The 23113-nt window shown below is 45.6% G+C and overlaps 1 protein-coding gene and 1 long non-coding RNA gene across 9 annotated transcripts in view; one reads left to right on the forward strand and one right to left on the reverse strand.

Moving 5' to 3' along the window:
* Nucleotides 1-635: 635 nt before the first annotated feature.
* Nucleotides 636-8011, forward strand: LOC308192928. The gene is made up of 2 exons (XR_013949229.1): nucleotides 636-4767; nucleotides 6189-8011. It is a non-coding gene; the product is annotated as an uncharacterized lncRNA (long non-coding RNA).
* Nucleotides 6355-23113, reverse strand: part of PRDM1 (PR/SET domain 1) — a 111396-nt gene continuing 94637 nt past the window's right edge. For all 8 annotated transcript variants that reach the window (XM_080586976.1, XM_080586975.1, XM_080586977.1 and 5 more), the window contains 5 exons: nucleotides 22625-22744; nucleotides 19259-19511; nucleotides 10367-11475; nucleotides 9928-10056; nucleotides 6355-9509 (listed from right to left, as the gene is read on the reverse strand). In XM_080586976.1, the coding sequence (XP_080443102.1) occupies nucleotides 8934-9509; nucleotides 9928-10056; nucleotides 10367-11475; nucleotides 19259-19511; nucleotides 22625-22744 (2187 nt within the window). In that variant the 3' untranslated portion in view covers nucleotides 6355-8933. The remainder of the gene's footprint in view (nucleotides 9510-9927; nucleotides 10057-10366; nucleotides 11476-19258; nucleotides 19512-22624; nucleotides 22745-23113) is intronic.

Consider the following 23113-nt stretch of genomic DNA (forward strand, 5'->3'; position numbering starts at 1 on the left):
AATATTAGTACTACACCACAGCTTGCACAGGCCCTGTACGTATTCTACAAATGAGTCGGGTGTTCTATGGGAAGGTCAACTGACTTGTTCCAGACCTTGCTGCCAGTTAATGAAGGTACCAAAACCAGAACCCAGCGGTCTTGGCTCCTGGGGTGAGCTCTTGCTACAAAACTTAGCCTTGAAATACTGAAATTTCTAGATTAAAATAGTCTGTCTTTAAATCTCCATTGGTCGATAAGCTTAAACTTGGCTGCATTCCCTTGTGTAGATGTTTATCACTGTGTTAGAGTTGCAACTGCATTGAAAAATGAATTTTAAAAATAAATGCATTAGAAAGGGCATCAACAGGCATTCCTGGACTCAGATACTCCAGGACCAGGGGGAAATGAGAAGCTGTAGCTCAACGCTGTGGCTGGGTCCATCCCTGAATATATTTTTGGAGTCAGACCCCACATGGGTTTGGGATGTTCCCTTCCTTCCATTTGTAGCTAACATGCTGAGGGAGGCCATAAGCAGGAGGGCAGCAGCAGAGAATTGGGATTTAGGATTCTTCACCCAGAGGGTGCTGAGGCAGCGGCACAGGTTGTCCAGGGAAGCTGTGGATGCCCCATCCCTGGAGGTGTTCAAGGCCAGGCTGGACGGGGCTTTGGGCAACCTGGTCTGGTGGGAGGTGTCCCTGCCCATGGCAGGGGGTTGGAGCTGGATGGGCTTTAAGGTCCATTCCAACACAAACCAGTCTGTGATGCTACAATTCTATGATTCATGTTTGATGAAGTTCTTCAGCATTTTGCAGGGGTGCTTGCTGCTTCAGGAGAATGGGTTTGGTGGTCAGGGAGGCCGCTTGTTTTTCATCCTCCTTAATTTGGACAAGTAGCTGAGTTTTTGAAGGTCACCAAAGAGCCCTCAGCACAGCCTGCAGCTGTAGCTCCCCAGCGTGCCTCTGTGTGAGGAGCTGAAGCAGAATGAGGATCGTCCCTGTGCCCTGGAGCAGACCGGGGGCTTGTGTGCCAGGGCAGGGTCATCCGTGCTGCAGAGGCTGCTCTGTGCCAAGCCCTGGGCTCGTTCTTGAGCTCGAGCAAGAAAAGTGACTGTGCAGCGAACGACACAGTCATTCCTGAATGTTGTATCTGCGGGGGGGATTGAAAACCTCAAGCAGATCTGAGGGAGGGAGGAAATCTGCATATCGCTCTGAGCTGCTATGTAGGTCATAACTTCATTTGAGAACCTCTGAAGTATTTTACGAACAAGCCTCACAGCAAATTTTGGTGCCTGGCACCAAAGGAGGGTGAGAGGAAATGGGGTGGGGGACATCTCAGGGGAGCTGGGCTGACCTCCTGCAGAATGGCTGCAGATTTTGGGGGAAATACCCTGCATGTCTTCGTCCTCCTAGATAAGACTCCTGGGGCTTCTGTTGAGGGCAGCACTTCCAGCACATTCAAGCCAGAAGGGCTGCAGAGGGCGGTAGGCTGCATGCCCTGGGGTAGGAGCTGGTGGGGACATGGAGGGGCTGCTGCTCTCTGTGAGGAACAGGATTTTGGGGGCCACAAACCCTCACAGCTCTGGGGCCATGTCCATGCAGGATCCCCTGTGGAGGAGGTGCAGGGATGGAGGATGTGGGGCACCTCTTGGTCAACCATCTGGGGGTGGTTGGGTGGGTAGCATGGACGTTGGTGTGTAGTCTAAGATGGGTGTTTTAGTAAAGAGATGTGAAGATAACATAATTTGGAAATCAGCTGCGTGGGTGAGCACAGTGAAGGCCACGAGTCTCCGGAGCCAAACTGGAGCCCCTTCCCAAGAGCCAAGAAACACCCTTCCACCCTTCGTGGCCCTGCCCTTGCTGCCATCTCCAGTCATGGGCACAATTTTGGCCAGCAGCTTGTGGCCAGGCTTACACAGGGCTGGTCCAGGAATCCAGCCTGGGGGCAGACAGGGATGGGCAAGCGCCTCCCACACCAGACCCCCAGTGCTGGGCATTGGTGTCAGGGGCCCCAGGAGGTGCTCAGGGTTTTGGGGCAATGGGGATGTAGGAGAAGAGCCCCAAGGCCCTGTCTCAGCTCCCCCAGGGCATCTCACAGCCGAGGCTGTGGCTCTGGAGGCGGTGTATGGCCCTGCCCAGCAGGGCTGAGCGCCGGGGCTGTGGCGGGTCGGGATGCTCTGGTGAGAAAAAGCCCTCTGGCCATCACCTTGCTCGCTCGGCTGTGCTGGAAGCGCTTTTTCTCAGTTTGCAGTGTCAGGAGGCCGGGGCATGCTGAAACTCTTTGGATTCTGCGTTGATAAGGCAAGTGCAAACTGTCCCCGCGGCTCTCGAGAGCAGAATCAAAGTGAAACTCACCACTCAAAGTAGAAAACACATAACACCCACAGCTACAGACATGCACAAATTTCTGCAGTACAGGTTAGAAAAGGAGCCCCGTTCTGCACCCTTTGGTCTCATTAAAAAAATAAAATAAAAACCAACACACACGCACACACTCATACACACACACTCAGCCCTCTCTGAATGACTACAAGCACCGGCACGAGTTGCCTCCTGAACCTTCAGCTAACTTGTAACGGCTTATTAAAAAGGCAAATTTTCACTTTTCATGTATCCTCACTCCCTTTCACACCTGGTTACAGTTTCTACCCCATTTGTAGCTTGTGTTGTTTTTGTGACCGGTTGCAGGCACAGCGAAACCCCTCCAAGGAGCCACCCAGCCTGGTGGGTCCCCGCCTCAGACACGGCCCCGGCGCAGGCAGCAGAAGCAAACCCTTCCCTTGTTGGTAAGGGCCTAGCGGAGGGAAGGGTGCCTGCAAAGGGCTTTGTCAAAAAGAGCAGGTCTTGTTTGCATTACCCCGTAAATATGTGCAGAACCTGCCCTTCAAAAAATGCTGCCTGAATGCACAAGGTAGGCTAAGGACAGGGGAAGGCAAATGTTGCCTGCGGATTGCAGAGGGGTGCTTCTCAAGCAGAAAGTTTTGCCATAAAAAAAATGTAAGAAGTCTGGGAACTGAGTCTATAACCCAAAAAGTACTGAACAGACTTCTGCCTGCCTGCTCATCTTCCTGCCAAAAGCTCCTCTCTGCTTTGCTCATTTAAGTTAGGACTTAATGTGTAATCTCATATGGGAGGTGCACCAATGCTGTGTCCCCTCCGGCACATCATGATGGTTGATCCCTCAGCACAGGCAAAGTGGGGAAGAGACCTTCAGTGTTTTATTTCTCCGTGCGTGGTTTCAGTGTGAGACGAATCACTTCACTCCCCAGCAAAGTGCAGCCACTTTGGGGCTGGAATGCTGTAAGGAATCTCACTTGGTACTGGGATAAGGAAATGATCAAGGACTTGCCTAGTCACAATTAATGGAAAAAGAAAAAAAAAAAAAAAAAAAAAGAAGAAGAGCTGAAGGCCCTTATTAATCATTGCACAATAAGGAAGTCATACTGGTTTGGCTCCCTTCAATGGGGCTATTTGGTCACACCCACCTAAGTGGCTCGGCATCCCAACCATCTCCCCGCGCGCACCCAGCGAGGTGAGGGACGGCCACGGCGCCCACGTGGCACGGAGCTGCCTGGCCTCCAGCTTGCGGGGCAGGGGGAGTGGTGTCTCTTTTGAGGGGTGTGCTGTCCCCTGAATGTGCCCCATTGCCACTGACAATGCTCCAGGGGCATAGATCTTGCCTAGGCGAGCCTTTGCCCAGGCTGGAGTTCGTAGAGCCAAATGACCCAAGCTGGTAAAACCCATGCTGTCTGGCGGTGGAAAGTATCATCCTGTCTTCCCTGCACTGGGTTTTCCTGCACAGAGCGCCATTCCACTTGCCCATGCTGCAGGCTGTTGTGGGGAAGGTGGGGATGCAATCAGCCTCTGATCGCTCTGGAGCAGGACAAGAGCACAGCTTTGTGCCCATCACACACACCTGGGCAGCAAGGGCTCGGTGAGCCTCAGTGGTCCCCCTCCTCTTCCCCTTCCAGCACCACTGTGAATTGCTGAGCAGTCTTCCCCAACCTCTGTTAAAAATGAGAGACAGTAGAGTTGTGCAGCATGCTCAAAAATATCACCTATTCAGCTACAGACTGCAGTTACTGTGACCATGGCCTCGATGGATGTGAAGCTGTGCCGTTTGCATGTCCACATGCTGCTGGTGAGAACTGAATGGCAGCAGCTGTGTTGTGCGTAGGATGTCCTTTTTTCAGCATCTTACGAAAAACTAAACTCACATTTTTCTGGGGAAGTATCAAGCCCTTGATGAAAAGTTATGTTTTTCTGCTGTCCCACGAACCAGACAGGGCTGGTCAGCACTTGGCAGCGAAGATCTCCAAAATTTCCATCTGTGCTCCACACATCCCAGCTGAGGCAGCCGTGTGTCCCCTGCCAGCCCTCCCCAGCCCTGCCTTCACGGCTGTGCCAGGGCCCAGACAGGGATCCCGTGTGTGGGAAGGGACGGGACAGCCATTTTGGAGGGAAACCTTTTGGCAACCTCCTGGAACAGGTCGGCAAGTTTTTCCGAGGCTCCCATTGCAGCCTCTGTTTGCCGGATACCTGCCCTGTGACGGGCGCATTCCCCGGCCGCACCACATCCACTCAGCCCTGGCTCACGCAGTAATTAGCCAAGTGCTTCCTGGCTGCCTTTAATTACGGCCCAAGCTATTTCCCTCACTCTAATGTCATGCCTCTAAACAACAGCAAAGGCCTGGGTCCCGTCCCGCAAGGAGCGCAGTGCCAGCACGTGTTGGGACGACTCCATGTACCCGCAGCTGCTGACTGGAGCAGGACGGGCTCATGCCCCGCGGGTGAGTCACGTTTTCTTCTTCAACCTCACGTAATTGCCCACGTTTGGGATTACTGGGCTTTGTAACCAGCCAGAATGGCGGGATCCTCCTTAAAGCTGCGTTTGATACGCTCTCAGCTGTCGTTTTCCTGTCCCCCATGTGAGACAGACGGGCTAGCAAAGCAGTGGCGCATGCTGCTCTCCCTGCCACGTCACGCTTGGTCCCCAAATTTTGGTGACGATGCCCGTGAGGTGGACATCAAGGTCACTTGCCCCAGCCAACAGCTCCAGGGGGCATGCGGCCTTGTGGGTCTCATCCAAAAATAACCAAAACCAACCAAGAGCAACCAAATCTCCTCATGCTCAGGCAGTTAGCCATCCCGGCGTTGTCACCATTGTCTTTTCTGACCCCCTCCCCACCTTTCTGGTCACATCACGCTCCTTTGGTGACTTCTAGCTGGCCGTGGGTCTGCCAGAAACAACTGCACCAGCAGCAGTGCTCGGCCTCGCGAGGCTGCGATCTATAATGTGCATTGTCTTTTTATGTAATGTGTTTTATTAAACATCTTCTAAAGCTTACAAGTGTCCCCAGGACATAACTCTCCAGCGCAAACGAATGCCTTGCCAAGTAATGAAGTATGATTTATGGCGGTAACGGTTATCCTATGTTTTTTTAAAAAATTATTACAGCAATAGCTCTGTCGAATATAGGAATATAACATGCTGCATTTGGCACGTTTATGACAACGGAGCTCTGGTTTTCTTAACTCCACAGCTCTGCGCTGGCAGGATGTCAAATTCTTGAGACAGATGTTTAAATGAATTTTAAGAGGACAGTGAAATACTTTTAAAGCATCGTACAGCTCTGAGTGTCTCAATATGAGACGGCACATTATTTCTTTAACGTTCAGGTAGGGAAGGCCAGCACATGGCCTTTCTGGTTTGGATCTCACAGTAAATGATGGGAGTAGCAAATGTTGAATTCGCTTTCTGAGGCATCCTAGCATGTTGTTACTTCTTGTCTGAGTGGTTTTTTTGTTTTTTTTTTGGGGGGGTGGGGGTGGGAGAAGGACACTTGACCTTCTCCTAGGTTTGGTTCATATTCGCATCTCACTTGCAGTGAAAACAGATCCACATTTGTTTTGAATGCTGTTCCCACCACGCTGATACAGGGCTAAGTGGTCTCATGCTGACATTTTGAGTGTGTCATTGTGGTCCCAGTGGTTACAGTTTCAGGCCAGAAATGACAATCATTTGGAAAAATGTAAATGAGAACCCTATTCATATATCTGAGAGGCAGATAGCATTCACGTATTTCCATAGAAACACTGACAAATTTTAAATATATATATATATATATATGTATTAAGGTATTGGCTACAACTGAAGAGAGTACTATAATTAACAAACCAGGGTGTTTAGCTCTGGCATTGTTGTCTGCAGCTTTCAATCATGGAAAATCAGAGCCCACAAAGGCAAGAAGTCAGCATTGTTGGAGACATCATCGCCGTCAGCGCGGAGTGTGTTTGCGGCTAGGAGGGGAAGGCGCCCTGGAACGAAGCTGTGCACGCAGTCAGTGCAGAGAGATTGAAGACAAGGGAAGCATCAGTAAAGCAATGAACACTTATATTTAATTTACATTTGACAATTTGCACATAAATAATGATGTAAACCAATACGTAAACATATGATAGTTTGTTGTTCTAGCAAAGTAAAAAGCCTGTTAACTTTGGTCAGAGTCTTTCTTAAGAGAGACAAAAAAACCCAAAACACTGTTGATTGTTGCTACATTCACATGTAAAACTTCTAAGGGAAGGGGGAAACAGTAAAGAGAAGTAACAATTCTTAAAGCTGATGCATATAAATTCTTGTAAAATTTGTATCAAATACAAGAAAGCACTACAGGCAAATATAGGAAAAGTGTGTGTCCAGTGACAGAGTAGTGATACTTTGGTTTATCCTACAAGTAAGTACTATATTTATGAACTATTGCTACATTTAAAAGATGTCAGCCTCACAAGTTGTAGGAGTGGAAATGTAATGAACTGTAGTCCTTCAAAAGCTGTGTAAAGAGACGTGTATGTCAAGATTGTTTGTCTTAAACAGAAGGCATTAAAATAGTTTGATGGGGAAAAAAAATCACCAAATCCTGGACTGATGAAGCAGGAGACCTTAAAATTTATAAGAATATAAACAGACAAAAAAATACAACTGGCGGGGAAGACTGTAATAACGCTACTTAGATTTACGTGAGTTGACCATGCAACTCGTTAACGGCAGGGCAAGACGAGACTAGGGGCTCATCCCCACTAACTCTCAGCCTATCCTTCACTCTGTTCTGTACTTACACCACCCACGGGTAGCATTTGGCTTCTTTTCAAGTTCTTTTGGTTAAGTTTTCTGGCTGCTTGTTCACTGACCACCCGCCTCTTCCCCCCAGTGTACAGTGCCAGGAGAGCAGGGGACAGGAGACCCCGGTCCTGCAAACATGGTATTTCCCACTGAATTTGCTGAGACTCCCCGTGTGAATGATGGCTTTCACATCAGGCGTTTGCAAGTTCAGGCTTCACATGGACAACTGTGCATGTGCACTTGCAAGTGATAAATGCCTTAGTACAACCTTCTGGTTTTGAGGTCACTGGTAATATGCAAAACTGGATAACATTTGATTTTCACACTTAGATGAAAAATAAGTTTTATTACATGGTTTGGCTCACAACTTAAGTGGTATAAATATATATACATATACATATATAGTATAGTGGTATAAATATATCTATAAATATACATGTGTTCTTTGCTACACCTCAAATGTCACCATATCATCTTTGGGCTTAGCAAAACAAAAAGATAAAAGGACGTGCATTCTATCTTTCCCTGTGCACATTTTGGTTTCTTCTCTAAAGTAGCAAAGCATTTAGATAAAACAGCAATGTCTGCACCACTGGACACAAGTACTGAGGTAATTGTTGTTCAACAACTTTGCAATGCCCTTTTCTTCTTTAATTAAATTAACCACAAAATGTACAAACACAAATACTGAGAAAAATCTGAGTTGTACAGGAAGAAAGAAAAAAAATGTATGTGCCAGAAAAGGACTTTGTTCCCCACTTCTACCCAGGCAAAGCGGGAGAGGAAAACACAAGTAAAACCAAACCCCTTAATTCTCAGGGAATCTGACCATTATTTATTTATTTATTTTATCCCTGGAAGGCTCTGGGCAAAACAAAAAAAAAAAAAAAAAAGAGAGAGAGAGAGAGAAGAAAGAAATCTGCCAAAAGACTCCTTTTAGGCAGAATATTAAGAATAATGGTGTGTTTGCTTTTAAACTGCTGTTGGAATAGGAGAATGTAAGTGATATTTAATTTTGGAAGAGCCACTTTAAGCTGATGCATTCCTTTGGTCATAAAGTTACATGACGAGGTGTGGGGCTATAGCTGTTTTCTAAAAACCTGTGGTATTGTCCATGGCAGGTAGGTGTTTGCTGTGCCACATCTGTTCCGGGTAGAGCTGCAGGTAGAAGAATCTCTCTCCCATCCTCAGAGAGGCTGGGGAACCAGTTTCTTCTCTGCTTGCTGCTACCCTTTTCTTACTCTTTTTTTTTCTTTTTCAATCCCAATGGGGTGATTTGCACATAAAAGTACACGGCATTTTTTTTCAAACCAACTGATCTAGGATTCTGTATGTCAAATGTCCAACTTTGGCAATGCAAAAAACCACATTTGTTTAAAAGACACTGGTACATAAAACACGGTTACTGAAACCCCAATCTTAGGTTCTTAAAACAGATGTGCAGAAAAAATATCTACAAAGAATGGCCATAAAACAAAAAATAAAAACATTTAAAGTAAAAATTACAATGAATTTTCCAGTCATTGTAAACATTTTTCTAATTATTGCTTTTAGAATGATAAATTGCATAATAAATTATGAAGTACTATCATTGAAAAAATAATTATGGATAGATGATTGTCTTTTAGTAACTGGCGAGGCAATGCACAGTCCTTTGCCTCTTTTTATGCCCTGAGAAAACAGTAACTTTGGAGTTCCTTCTTTCAGCTGTAGAGCGTAGGGAAACTACTGTAAGCCAAGATTGCTTTGCAGCATTGAAACTATGTACAAGCAATTGCTACAGGCACCCTGACTTGCCAAGTCATAAATAAAAAAAAATCACTTTGCCAAAAAGTCTTAAGGGTCCATTGGTTCAACTGTTTCTTGCTTGACCTTTACAGGTAACAGAGGTAGTGGGTGACCGTGAGGCAACTTCATAATTGACATATCCGAAGACTCGTAAAGGTTGCATCCTGAGGAGATAAGTCCATTTCCCAGGTTCCTCTGTAAAGATACTTTGAGATTAGCTCCTTCCATTTCCCTTCTGAGCATGGTCAGTATATCCTTCTCCACAACCGATGTTAAGTCGATATTGTCCTCCACTTCTTCCAACTTGTCGGCATTGTCACTGATGTCGAACTTCTCGATCTCCTCATTGATTCGATTCAGGTCCTCCATCGAGAGGCCGGAGGCAGGGGCGACCGGGCAGTTGCCCTTCAGATGGACCTGGAGGCTGCAGAGGTGAATGTAGCTCTTGTGGCAGTGGATGCATTTATGGGGACGTTCCCGCGTGTGGAGACGCTTGTGCAGCTTCAGGTGCACAAACTGGGTGAATTTAGCTGGGCACAGCTTGCACTGGTAAGGCTTCTCTCCAGAGTGGAGCCGCAGGTGGGTTTTGAGATTGCTGGTGCTGCTGAACCGCTTGTGACAAACCTAATGGGGGGTGGCAGAGAAACAGTGAGTGAGTGGGAGGGGATTTTGTGTTTAGATCACAGACACCTAGGACGAGACAGCAGGATGAAGCTGCGGCTTTTTATATCTTCACACTTTCTCACCGGGGGAAAAAAAATCCCCACCTTTTTTATTTAAATATTGCTGAAGAGCATTTCGAGTATGGCTGATGGCAAAACCGTATCAGGTGGATGGATGCTGCCCTAGCAGGCTAAAGGCAACTCTGCTGTCTCACAGACACTGAAGCAGCGGGGCTGGAAACAGCTGTGGCATGGATTTGAATCCTGGGCAGCTTGTCAGGCAGCCCGCCAGGCGGGTTGTGCACACAGGGCAAGGAGGGCACGAGCCCTGGCACCCCTTCGGCCTCCAAGGGAAGTTGTCTCTGTGGTGTGTTACATACCTGACACTCGTGGGGTTTTTCTCCTGTGTGTACCAGATAGTGCTTCTGGAGGTGAGCCAGCTGGGTGAAGCCCTTGTTGCAGGTCTGGCATTTAAATGGTCTCTCTCCGCTGTGTACTCGGAGGTGCACCTAGGGAGAAACAAAGCAATTAACAATTTGCAGTTTCCAGTCCCACAATGAAAGCACTTTCAGATGTTTCCTAAAGTTAGCAGAAGCCTCCCATTGCCAAGATGCACTGCTATCTAGTTAATTAGGTGGCGTCAATATCAAGGCATTATCTCTGCAACCGTTCTTTCTTGGTGGGAGATGCAGTATTAGGCCCAGACTGATAAACAGCCCAACAAACACGGGAGGCCTGTCCCTGCTTTTCCCAGAGAACCCAAAGGGAGAAATCAGAGCCTTCCAAGGAGGCTTGTGCACCTTATTTTCCACTGCCTACCTTCAGATTGGAGAGCTGGCCAAAGGTCTTGGAGCAAACGTTGCATTCGTACTTGATCTTCCCGTTCTGCTTCTTCAGTGGGTATGGGAGGGTTTTGTAACCAGTCACATTCCTCTTACTTTTAATGAGATTCATGGCTTCTTCACCGCCGGTGGCGGCCAACACCACTGAGGTAGGTTTAGGTTGCATTATGTGTTCTGAACTGGCTGCTGTACCAGCTGTGGGTGACCCGCTGGTGGGGCTGCACGGCTTGTCCTTCATGCTGGCAGCAGCGCCTGTGATAGAGAAGGCACTGTTAGGTGCTGGTATGAGGAAGTCTCTTGGATGATCAGGCTGCAGCAAACGACGGCCTCCTTCGCTGGGCAGTGAACTGGGGAGCGTGGCAGGGTTCAACATGTGGTGAGAAAGGCTACCTCCGCTGAGTAGGTTGCCATAGAGAGGATACATCCGCGGGAAGAGATTGAAATTGTTGATGCCATTGATATTGTTCAAAGCGCTCAGGTTATTACAGCTCATATTGAATGGAGGTAACAGAAATTTGGGGTAGTGGGGGTTATAGGACGGTAGAAAGGCAGACGGGAGATGGCTGGGGGGTGCATATCCAGGATAAGACCCCAAGCCCTCTGAGCCGTAGGATCCGTTCAAGTAAGAGTACGACTCTCTGTGCTCCTGGGACGTAGGTGCCAGAGGTGAGACTGTGACCCCTGGACTGCTGTGAGGGCTTGAACTTTTTAAACTTTGGTCTGGGCTGCTCCTCCCAGAAGGACTTGGTGTAGTAGATGACTGGATGGGCGAGTGAGTAACGTAGCTGGGTCTGTCCATCCCATATGCTAAGGAAGCTTTCAGATAGTCTTCTGGAATGTGAGGTCGGATTGGGTAGACAACTCGAGGGAAGAAACACCTCTCTGGGCTATAGTTCTTACGCAAGTCATCCAAGTCTTTTTCTGGAGTAACTGGTGAAATGTTGGTCTGGAAGAAGTCTTTACCCTTTGGAGGATTGGATTCCATTTTCAGGATTTCTTTCACGCTGTGCTCCTTCTTTGGGATGCTTTTCTGATAGAGCTCATCTTTATCAGCACTGTGCTGCTTTGGATTAACGTGTGTTTGTGCTGAAATACAGAGACACGATAATGATTATTTAGATAAGTCACCATTATTATCTCTTTTCAAAACACAGGCTAACTCCTACAAGTTTAGTGGGAAGGACGGGCCACTCTCAGAGAGGAAAAATCATTTAACTCCCCCAAAAAATAACTTTTGTATAAAGAAATGCCTGCTAGTTTGAAGCGTTAATAAAAAGCATTGTTAATTTCAGGGACATCAGCAGTATGTACAGATCTGGATGATGATTCATTTGCAGAGTGATAGTCTCTTCTTTGCAAACTGATTTCACCTTTCTTTCCCCTTAAATTTGACTAGCTTCACTGCTGGATATCTCTTTAAGCTGTATTTCTAATAAATGCGGTAACAAGCATTTGTTCACAGTACAGGTTTACCAGAAGGACTTTACAGAACTCAAGCTCCCAGAAATGTTCCTTACTGAAATAACAAGGCATGACAAATCAGCTTTTGCCAAACCGCAGCAGTCACTTCACCAGCCAGTTCAATTACTTACAGTACCAAAAAAACCATGGCTGGCTAGGATGAAAGCCTTCTTCAAAGAGAAGGTATTCTCCATCAGTAAACAGATCATTACTCATTAAATATACTGCTTAGGAACATCTACAACAAAGCAGACTATTTACTGCAGATTTCTGTGGCATTCAGTCTATGCAAAACTCCTCTGCTTACAGCTGTACTTTATAAAAAAATGCTGAAGCAAAGCAAAAGAAAGCAAGACTGGTCGGCTCCAGCTTAAGTTGAAATGTACTTTAAAAAGAAAAAAAGAAAAAGAAACGCGCATTTAGAAAGAAATAGAAGCTATCATCATTTGGCTCTGTTCAGCACATACACTGTTTATTTGTATTCAAAGACTCTACCTTGTTATCTGGACATAATAATATACAAACAGAACACTGAAGGATAGAAAAAGAATTCTGCTTTTATCTAATCTCCCAAAGTTAATAGTTATATAATCTTGAAATGACGACTTGTAAGATGTTTTATTATAGGGGAAAAACTACGAGAAGGTTTCGCATTTGTGGTTAGCTTATGTGCAAAGTTTTCCATCAGGAGGTACAAGTCAATGCCGAAGGTATGTGACTTGAAAGCGTTGCGGCCCTTTAGCCAAACTTCTACTTTTGTGACTGACTGTTCTTACTTCGCTAACTGGGGTGAGAAACAGTTGTTTCTAATTTTTGGGAGGACCAGCTAAACCCCGTGAGGAAGATGGGAAAAGGCAATGACCACGCCGCTTTCAACGCAGATTCTTTGCTTCACTATTCACTACCCTCACGGAATCTATCATTTGGCAACATTACCCTATAAGGCAAAGAAACAGCCATTTATTAAACGTATCCAAGAAAACAGCTGCTTTCAAAAGCATGCTCCTGCTCACAGCAACCCGCTTTCACAGTAGCATCTTTTTTTTTTTTTTCAAACAGCCTTATAGCAAGCAAATTTAGTTTGAGATAGGCAGGCAGTTTGCCTATTTTCGAGTTGCGACAAAATGCGATTGAACATAAATATGGCCAGTTAAAATATTTATGATAAAATACAGGGTGTGTCGCACAGCAAGCACATACACCCACAAGTGTGCAGATAGCTCCCCAATTACTTTTCTTGATGTTAAAGTTTAATTCAGAGCCACTTCACAAGCAAACCTACAACAGGTCGTTGTCTGGCATTAGAAACCATTTGCTTTCTTTTGCAATTTTGTCTGTACCCATGGACTAGTAACTAATTTTCTAAATGCCTGCTCGGATTTTAGGGTATGACAGCTAGGTCCTACTAGGTCTAAGAAGCTCTGCAACGGCAGTGTGGATAACGTTATCTACACCTTCTTATCAGCTGCCTGTCACCACACCAGCATCTCTGAGCAAACATTCCCAGTGACACTATCAGCAACGGGAAGTATCGGGATTGGGAAGTATTGAAAGCTGGGGGGGGGGGGGGGGGGGGGGGCGGACTTGTGAAGCCTCGCAGCAGAATAAAGAGATAAATACCACCTTATCAGTCCTGTATTGGTTTCTCTGTGGGGTCTGTCAAGCAGGAAGCTCAAATTGACACTTTTCTTTTTTACAGAAAAAAAAAATAAATCGTGGGGGAGGGGAAGAGGAAGGAGAAGTGCCAGCAGTGCTGGAAAGTGATAGAGAAACCCAGACGCCTGAGCTGGAGGAACGGCTCGCTCTCACTGTCACAAGGGTAGAGCCGAGGGTGGGGACGTACGTGCCTGATGTGCCGGTGCGAGCCCGCGAGTGACAGAGAGGAAGCTCACATGGAGAACACAACTTTTTGTGCGCAGCCGCCCGCTCGACGTCCCCACTGGGCAGACTGAAAATAATGGCTCTTTCTTTCCCTTCAAAGTGCCCAGCAAAGCTTTCCCTCCTATTCATTTCCACGTGCAGACAGAAATCACAATATTTAAAGATTATTTTTCAAGTCTAACTGTGACAACCCTCTTTAGCTTGTAAGTTATCTTTGCTCCCTAAATCTCCTCTTGACTTTTTCCCCTATTACCTGAGCACAAGGAAGACTTGGGAACACCAGAGAGATCAAAATATAAACAAGTGTGTCAGCACCATGTAAAATAAGCAAATGTAACGGCGGCGGCCAGGGAGACGTTCTGATGTTTTATGCTGAACGTGGATTTAAACCAGGGCTGAAACTGATTGAGAGGTTTACAACCTTTCTTGTTGCTCTTAAAGGAGACATACTTCAAAGTTAGAGAGATTTATTTCTTATAAATGTTTGTGTGTTGTGTTTTTTTTTTAACTTGTGATTTTAGATTTAAGCTCTTACTGATCATAATGTCTCTGTCTCTCTCCTAACATGCATCTCTCTCCCCTCCCACCCTCCCAACACACACATATATAATAAATATAGGCACACACTCTTCCAAGATCTGTCTAGTTTCTGTGGTCAGGCAGGCACACAGAAAAGAGGTTCATGACAAAACAAGAATAGTGCAGTTGCATTTGCAAGTTACTGATCTGGGGGGAAAAACCCAACAGACGTGCCTCTTTAGCAGCCTGATCCACTTCTCACTGAGGTCAACAGATTATTTGCTCAGATCTGAGATTCGTGAGTGCGTGCGAGAGGAAAAGGGACAGAACTCCTGTTACTTTTAAGTATTAATAAAACGTGAGCAGAGGGGCTGCCTGAAGTCACTCCAATGTGGGTGTTCCAGTCACAGACGGCTGCAGCGTTGTAGGTTTTGCTCATTTCTTGAGCTCCTAGCTGTAGCCTGAGAAAGGCTTCATAAAAACAACGATCTGTTTTTTCTAAAAACTTGAAAAACGGTTGTAGGCAGACAGTAATTTCAATAGTCATTTCAGGAGTGAAATGGTACTGAACACTTTGAGTGGTGAAGCTTAATTATGCCGATTCACATTTTCGATCTAAATTAAGCACCTCTTTTGCTAGTAGAAAGAGAACCTCGAAGTTGTGAAGTAGGCAAAACAAAGAGTGTTTCCACTCAAAATGAGAATGGAGACCAACATTTAGAAGTCTACAATTTGATCATCTGTTTTCTAAATGTGTCCAAGGTAGTGTGACATGCCTTTGTAAACATTTTGCTCAAAGAAGGACTTTAAAGGAGCCTTCAAGTAATCCTCAGTATTAAGTCAACTTCAGATTTTGCAAAGACAACCTTTTATATCATTTAAAAATCATTTTCCTCAGCCCTTTTGAAGGTTCCAGTAGGCACGTTTTAAACAAATGCAGATGTTTCCTCTCAACCCAAACAGAAAAGCTTTAAAACCAGAAAGTGAAACTGACCATAAACAAAAGGGAAAGCGAAGGGTGTGCTTTAGCTAACGACAAATTTATGAGGGCCAGCATAAAGAAAGCAAGAATAGATCACATTTTAAAACCAAGCATTAAAAAGTTAACCTTCACAGAATACAGAAGATTAGGTAAGACCTCACTGAAACGGTTCATGAAACAAAAAAATTGCCAAATGCTTCCTAAATATGCAAATTATCTTCCCTGAACTCAAACTTCTTTCTGAAGCTTGACCAAAATAAGATGTCACCTGCCTGTGCTTGACTGATGAGACAAACATGACACGAATAGCAGGAAGTTGCATCATATGACTGCAATACGTGAACATTATTATCAAATAGTCATGTCCTGAGTCAATGCAATTGTATTTTGTTTTTAGAAATAAAAAAACACTGTTACCCTCTCCACCCTCCTTCCCAAAATAATGCTGTTATGATAAGTAGGAATGAAATGCTAGATAATGGGGAACCCTAAGCAAATTTCCTCGGTCTGTTTATTAATCCAAATGCCTATCACAGACAAAAAGTTGATCTAAAGGCCCACTGGAATGATGTTAATCACACGTAACAATTTACAAAGACTAATTTTTTTGGCCAGCAGGACACAGAAATCTTCCCATCACACTTAAAACCATTTACTGCACAACATCACGATGTCTGAAGGTCTCAAACCTTGATGGAAAATAACATGAGTAGTCTCAAAACAGGCAGAAAGGAAAAGGGAATGTGTTGAAATGAGACTCAGTTTCTTCCCCCAGGACAGAGTGGATCTTGCTTCTACCACTGTTGTGCAACCCTTGCAGGCACTTTAGCATCTACTCGAGGTTACGTAGCTCCACTCGGAGCTAATCATGGCCATGCAGGTAGGTGTGTGCTTCAGCGTCTGAAGGACTGGGTCAAAGGCCTCAATTCAAGAAAACACAGAGGACATGGTTAAACCCGTAACTAAGTTCATGCCTAATTGCTGTCTTGGATCTGGATGCTTTCCTTCTACGGTGCAAATGAACTAACGCTAGAGAAGTTACCTTTAATTTGAAAGTTTGCTGTTACAGAGGCAAGTAGATGTTATATGTGGATGTGTAAATATATTTATGCTCTAAAGTGGTAGTTCTCTCATTTTTGAGGCCACTAATTACAGGAAATAAAGCCAGAGAAATTCTCTGATACATTTTTCCCCAGAGGCCCATTCCGCTCAGGTGCTTAGAGAGGATCAGAGGTGCTGAAGGTCAGGACTGTGATCCCAAAACCCCTGAGGTGCCTAAAGCACCTGCTTATGGTTGGTAAAACTGAGGTGACACTGGGAGTTCTCCATCAGTCTGTGTCCTAGGCGGCCTCTCATGTAACCAGCGAAGGCACAGCTCCTCTAAAACCTCCTGTGGGCACCAGCACCCTCAAGACATGGAGGAGGGACACAGCCAGAAGCAGTGCACCATGGTTGTGGCCTGGCGGTGCCACTGTGCCACGCTTCCGTCAGTGTGTGTCCCAGCATGGAGGAGCCCTGTCTTCACTCTCTGGTGGGACTCAGCTTTGCCTCTCTTCTTCAGAGGGCACCAAAACCAGAAGCCAGGAGCTGGGAGAGGTGGTGATGCTCAGCCGCTCCTCCAAGGGAGGCCATGCCACTTCGAAACACTGAATTATCACTGATTTTTTCAGCTGGAGAAGGCCTTCCTCAGGAGGTGGCTGGTGGAAGAGTCCCCCCGAGCACTGATCTTGCCCTCAAAGACTGTGTTAAGGTGTTTTGAAGGGGCAAAGCCCCACGTCTGCAGCCAGTGCAGGATGTTAACAATTCAGGGACGAGCTTTCTGCATTTTAGTCATAGGTGAATGCAGCACGAGGAGGCCAGGGCCAAACTCGCACTAGAGAGGTTGAAGAGGCAGTGGGATGCTTGCTAATTTTAGATTTAACTAGAAGTGGCCTGTGAGGAAGGGGAAGAAGAGAGCTGCACAGTGCTGACATTTCCTTTAAACTCATCTGGTTCCAGTATTAATGCTAGAAAAACACCCCCTCCCGTGCTGCGGCTACAGACCCATCAGCAAATAAGCATCTTTGAGAGAACTCTGGATTTTTTTCCATATTTTTCAAGAAAGGGAACTGAAACATTAAGAATCCTCAGTCCTTCCAGTACATGAAGGGTTTCTTGCCTAACTGTAGGCCTCAGGCCTGAACATGTTTGTCACAAAGTCAAAGGATAAAAAAGTGAGAGCTATTGCTAATGGTGGAAGATACTTAAAAAGCTGAAGAACTGTTGCTCATTTTTCTGAACTGCTATTTTCTTTGCATGGAAGAAGTTAACATAAAATATCTAAGTGGTTTAAACAGCATTATCTTCAAAAAGAAGAAGGGATACTTTAACCTCAATGTCTAGAAAGAGTGGCCTTTCTAATGTTAAGGCTGAGCTACACAATTGTTGCTTAAGATCCAGTCTCTTCAAATCCACATATTAAATCTACTTTTATTAGAATGGGATGTTCTGCACATGTCCAGTCAGCCCCAGTTTTGACCTGAGTAAGAGTAACTGGGTAATTTGTTGACATTTTGCAAATACATTCCTCGCTATTCCTGCAAGGTAACTTAAGGTAACAGCCAATGCAGTAAACTGTGTCTGTATTTGTATAGCCACCCCACTAGTGTCCAAACATCTCTGGCTAGAACTTTGCAAACTCCTTGTCCATGGGAACCTTTAATGTTGTTGACTTGTCCCACCTGCAAGCCCCAATATAAGGCCAACAGTTCATCATATCAGGAAATAAAACCACACAGCGAGTGTCAAAATGACACATGTGCAAAGATGACAGAATCAGTGAGATATTTCTTGAACAGGGAATACAGAAGCATAGGACATCCCTCCTCCCCTTCCCTCTGCTATAAAAAGAAAGTAAATTTTCTTCTATAGTGTGTTACATTTAGTAGGGAAAGAGGAAGACCAAAACCTGGTGAAAGGGAGACATTCATGGAAGACAGATGTCTTTTTGCTTAATTTCAATCTGTGACGTCATTTTCATGATGCAGGGTTACATTTCAGCTCTAATGACCCCCAAAGTAACACTGATACTTTATAACCCATTATTTGTTGCCAAATAACAGCCAAGAGCCCTTTATATAAAAAAATTTGCTAGCAGTTTTTGCTTCAAATTTCAGCGTAGGTGCTGGCAGAAGGACAAAAGAATGCTCTGCTGGATCTCAGAGCAGCTAACAGGAGGCAAGGAAGCCTTAGAATTGGATATGAAGTCAGCAGGAATCAGTCCCTCTCTTCAAGGGGCTCTGAGTGAGATGCTATGCAGTGATTAATGCTATGAGTAGAGCACTGACGCTGGAAATGGTCAGAAACCACAGCGGAACCCAGAGATAAACTCCTGGAAATACCTCTTCCCCCCTGCTATTATTTTTGAACAGAAAATGAAAGCTGCAGTATGCAGCCAAGAAATGGGGACAGAAGTATTTTCTGAGCTTAAAAAATGAGTAACCAGATGAGAAGACCACATGAGGTTTTCTCCGAGAAGATAAGTAACCTTAGATACAAGACCTGAAGAACATTATATAGTCAACATATCTTTTGTCGACACCTAGACAGTCACGTTACATGGCCACTTCCTTGTACAGTAAGGGCAGCACTTCGGAAAAATGACTGGAAAGCCTTCAGTATATGCTATCAAAGCAGATTTTTGCCCAATGTACTACAAGGTCTGGACTTAAAAGTCTGCATGTGAACCAACATCTACAGTTCTGAAGGGAGAGGATATTTTCAGGTTGTCTGTCCAGAATTTCATCAGATAATACAAAGATTATAAAAAAGTAACTGTTGAGATTTTTGATAATCTGTTTACATTTGAACACGCACAGAGATCCATTCTGTTGTGCTCTTTTTTTTTTTTAATTCCCCTTTTCCACTCCAAGCTACCTACTGTGACACAACAGATGATGCAGCTGTGTAATTATACAACTTATTATTAGATCATACAGGCAGAAGAGACATTACTAGCATTCTTTGTTTATACTGTAATCCACTTACTGAGGTTCATCATTGTCAGCTCTCTGGAGGAGGGATAGTGCAGCCTCTCTGCAAAGTCTCGGCAATACCACACAAGCAGCTCTTGGTTGGCAGGGATGGGCTTGATAGTGTAGAAGTAGATGTTCATTCCATTCTGACAGGCTGCCAAGTTCTGTTCCTGAACGGAGTAGCCGGGGTTTACATAACGCATCCAGTTGCTCTTGTCCTCGTTAAATCCATCAATGAAGTGGTGAAGCTCACCACTTGAATAGATCTGGAACAGAGAGGAAGTGCCTATGATTATATATATGCATAATATACGACATGTGTGCACAGAGTCCAGAGTGGAAAAATGATAAGCTTTTTTTTAATAGAAAAAAAAAAACTGAGCAGATATTTCTGAAGTAAGAATTCAAGCTGGGTTTCTTCCTATTCCATGTATGATATCCCCTGTGTTAAGAAAAGAAGTGCTTATTCAAAGGCAAGAAGTACACAGCTACCTTTTCCATTTCTACTCAGCCTTTGCGTCTCGGCTAGTGTGGACAAATCAGACACAAAATCTGAAACACAAAGTACTCTCCCTGCGTGAACAATCTGCCTTAGAGTCCTTTTCCTGGTGCTGTGATGAACAAGTGGGTGATGCTAATGACTGCAGGTCTGAGTGCGTGCTTGCATTAATGCTTTGAGTCACCTGTGTATAAGACTGACTGGCTGTGCTACGTCAGAGTCTTTCTCGCCTTTTTCTATGGCCTCTGTACTTGCAGTTTCCTACCACCCCCGCCCAAAGGTTTAAACTATGCAAACATCCTCCACCCCCCCCAGAGTCCTAAAGCAACACTTGCTCATAGTTGGACTGTAGCCCTTTTGTAGAAAGGCTGGGCGAGGCAGAGATGAACTTCACCTGCCATAACTTAGCGAAGACCTGGAAAGGGGCCAGTCGATGAGAAGTCACTTTTCCTATCGAGGGACACGCTCTGGCTTGTTCCACAGAGAGGAACGAAAATGTGGAGCTAAACGCTGCTCAGCAGCTTGGGGGAGAAAGTCCCAACCAGTGGGAGAAGCCATTCTTTCTTAAAAAGGGAAAATAAGAGAAGCATTAAGGAAAAAAAAAAAAAACTCCAGGAGAAACGTTTGTTAAGGACACATCCCTTGCTCTCGGGGAGAAGTGGCTCCACGCTGGATGAAACGGGGTTCCCCAGTTTCACCAAATAAATGACCAAACGAAGGGAGCAGCCTACCCCACGACGAGCCTCCCTGGGCAGGAAATGCCTTTCGGAAGGAGAGATACAGCTTATCTCGGGGAGGAAAACACTGGGCAGCCTGATCCTGCCTTTGTGCCTGCACCAGGATCCGCTGGGACGGGGTCCGCTGGGCCCTCTCCTCGCCTCCCCGACAGCCGCGGGCGCAGAGGGACGAGGCGGCCTTGCCCTTTAACGCGGGCCGTAAACACCAGAATCACTTTCTTTAAGAGTAACTTCCTGTAAACCGAGAAGGGGGAAATACATGTGGCCTCATCAAAGCGGCCTGCGAGAGATTTTGCGGTGTGTTTGTTATGAGAAAATGGAAGGGAGCTGGGTGAATTTCTGCTGTCTCAAGAGGAGCCTTCAGGTTGCTCCGCTCGCAAACTTCCAGGAACGGCGCGGGGCTGTGGCGCTCAACGCCAGCCCCGGCCGCTCCCCAGAGCTGGGGATGGGATAAGATGAGATGGTGGATCGGGCCCGGCGAGGGTCGGCGTATGCCCCGCCGCCCCAGCGGCTCCCACCTCTTCTGGGGAAGACGAGGGCAGATGTGCTGAGTCACAGCACGGTTCCCAGAAATGACGGTGGCCCCGGGCAGCCCCGCTTGCCTTGAGCGTCCCCCCGCGTGTGCCGCGGGTCTTCCCGCTCCCACCAGCGAGCCCCGCATGTGTGCAGTCAGTGACAGGCGGCAAGAAGCCATCTCCCACATTTTCCTTCCCATACGCAGGCCTGCTTCAGACCCCTAGGAAAGAATTAATCTCTGGTGCAGCAGCGTGTCGTGCATCAGTCAAGAGGTTACGACAGGGAATTTAATGACGCTTAGATGGCTCCTAGGATATTATTCCTGAGGATCCCCCCGCATTCAGGCTTAAAATCACATCACGAAAATGATGTCGTCTTTCTCGCTGCCAGGTATGAATGAAGCAAGATGGCTAGCAGCCCCTCTCCTCAGAGTCTGCAGTATCACTGGCAGGGCTAGGGGAGCACACCAATCCTTTTCTACGTCAGACGCAAGCTCCCAAAAACTTCAGCTAAAAGAAAATTTTCGTAGCCTTACGAATGCGAAAACAGCTGCCTGCTTTGCAAGAATACTCATGCAAATTACTGCCTGTGCAATGCTGTATTACATCGCATGAGGACGATCTGAGAAAACCAAAATGATGCAATTAGGCAGGAAGAGCGGGGTGTGGGGAATGCTGGTGCTTGCCCTGGGTTTCACCTGGATGTGAGGTTGGGATGTTGCTACGGCAGGCAGGCACCTGGGCACAGAGGCTTGGATGTACTCCCAAATCCACTGATTTAGACACAACCTAAATGGCTAGAAGGCAGCAAAACAAATCCATGGGAGAAGACGGGGCTGAAGGAATGTTCTCTAACAATTAATAATGGGTCTGCAAAGGAAACTGAGGATTATGTTAATTGATAAACTGGGAGCATATTCCCCAGCACAGAATTCCCAGGCCAAAACAAGTTGGCTGTTGTTCTCTTCCAGCTTATAATGCAAAGTAGGAATTAGGCATCACCTCTAATGTTTGTTTGCCATTAATGAATTTTCTCTTCACTAAGATCCATGGGCTGCTCTTTTAACGCTTTCTGAAGCATACTAGAAAAGCCTACAACTTGAATGATACGTGCTGAAGATCACCACCTCTGTGTTATAGTAGTTCTATTCAACACCCAGGAAAAAATGCTATAAAATATACCATGATTCCAGAAAAAAAACATATTATGCAAGTACTTTCACAGCTTCTTAATAGCTGGAAAAATTAGGTATAAGCAACATTTGCATAAACAAGAATGACTTTCTATCATGTGAACATTTCATGTGAAGAAATGCAAAATAACCTGCCCCTACAGCCAGCAGCAGAACTATTTCTTTATCCGACCAAGCACCAATTTGTTTCAGGGGACACAACCAGGAAGGGCCGGGCATCTCCCCTGCTCTCTCCACCCACAGAGCCCCTATATCCAAGACAGCCAGGCTTTTACTCAGCTCACCACATTCACTCTGCTTGTGCGTGGCAGCAGTGTACAGAAGTTGCCCCCTGCATTCACGCAGGTCTGAAGCAGGAAGTGACCCAGCTTTTCAGCTGTACTCATTTAGTGATCTGCTTACTGCAACAACATGGTGCTGTTTTTTCCTGCTTACCCGCCAAAAGTATTTTCTGTTCGCATTCTTGGGAACCGTATCGCTGGTATAGATCTCTCCTACCAGGGGTCCAAAGCGCGTTCCTTTTGGGATGTACTCTTTGCTTATAACTCCAGTGACCTACAAGAAGAGCAGCACAGGGTCAGTCCATTGCCAGCAGAAATCGAAAATTTTTCCTTCCTCTCCCCTGCCCCCCGAAGTTAGAAGGTTAAACAACTAATGCAACAAATTTTTAGTGACAGCTCAGCAAAACAGATATACTTAAAAACCACATTGTACATGATAATGAGCAGGTTTGTTAGATACTAACATCTTACCGAGCATATAGAAGACAAAGATGAATACAGCCTGAAAAATTTGTTTTGTGGAAATAAAGTTACAAGAAGAAATGGTAAACGAAATCTACAGACTGTCAAATACCTTCAAAAGTTATTTTTCCTATCAAAGGCAACCCCCAAAAGTGTAGTTCCAGCAAACAAAAATATTCAA

Source organism: Anser brachyrhynchus, assembly GCF_964034855.1.
Source record: "Anser brachyrhynchus genome assembly, chromosome: 3".
In the NCBI taxonomy this organism is placed as follows: domain Eukaryota; kingdom Metazoa; phylum Chordata; class Aves; order Anseriformes; family Anatidae; genus Anser; species Anser brachyrhynchus.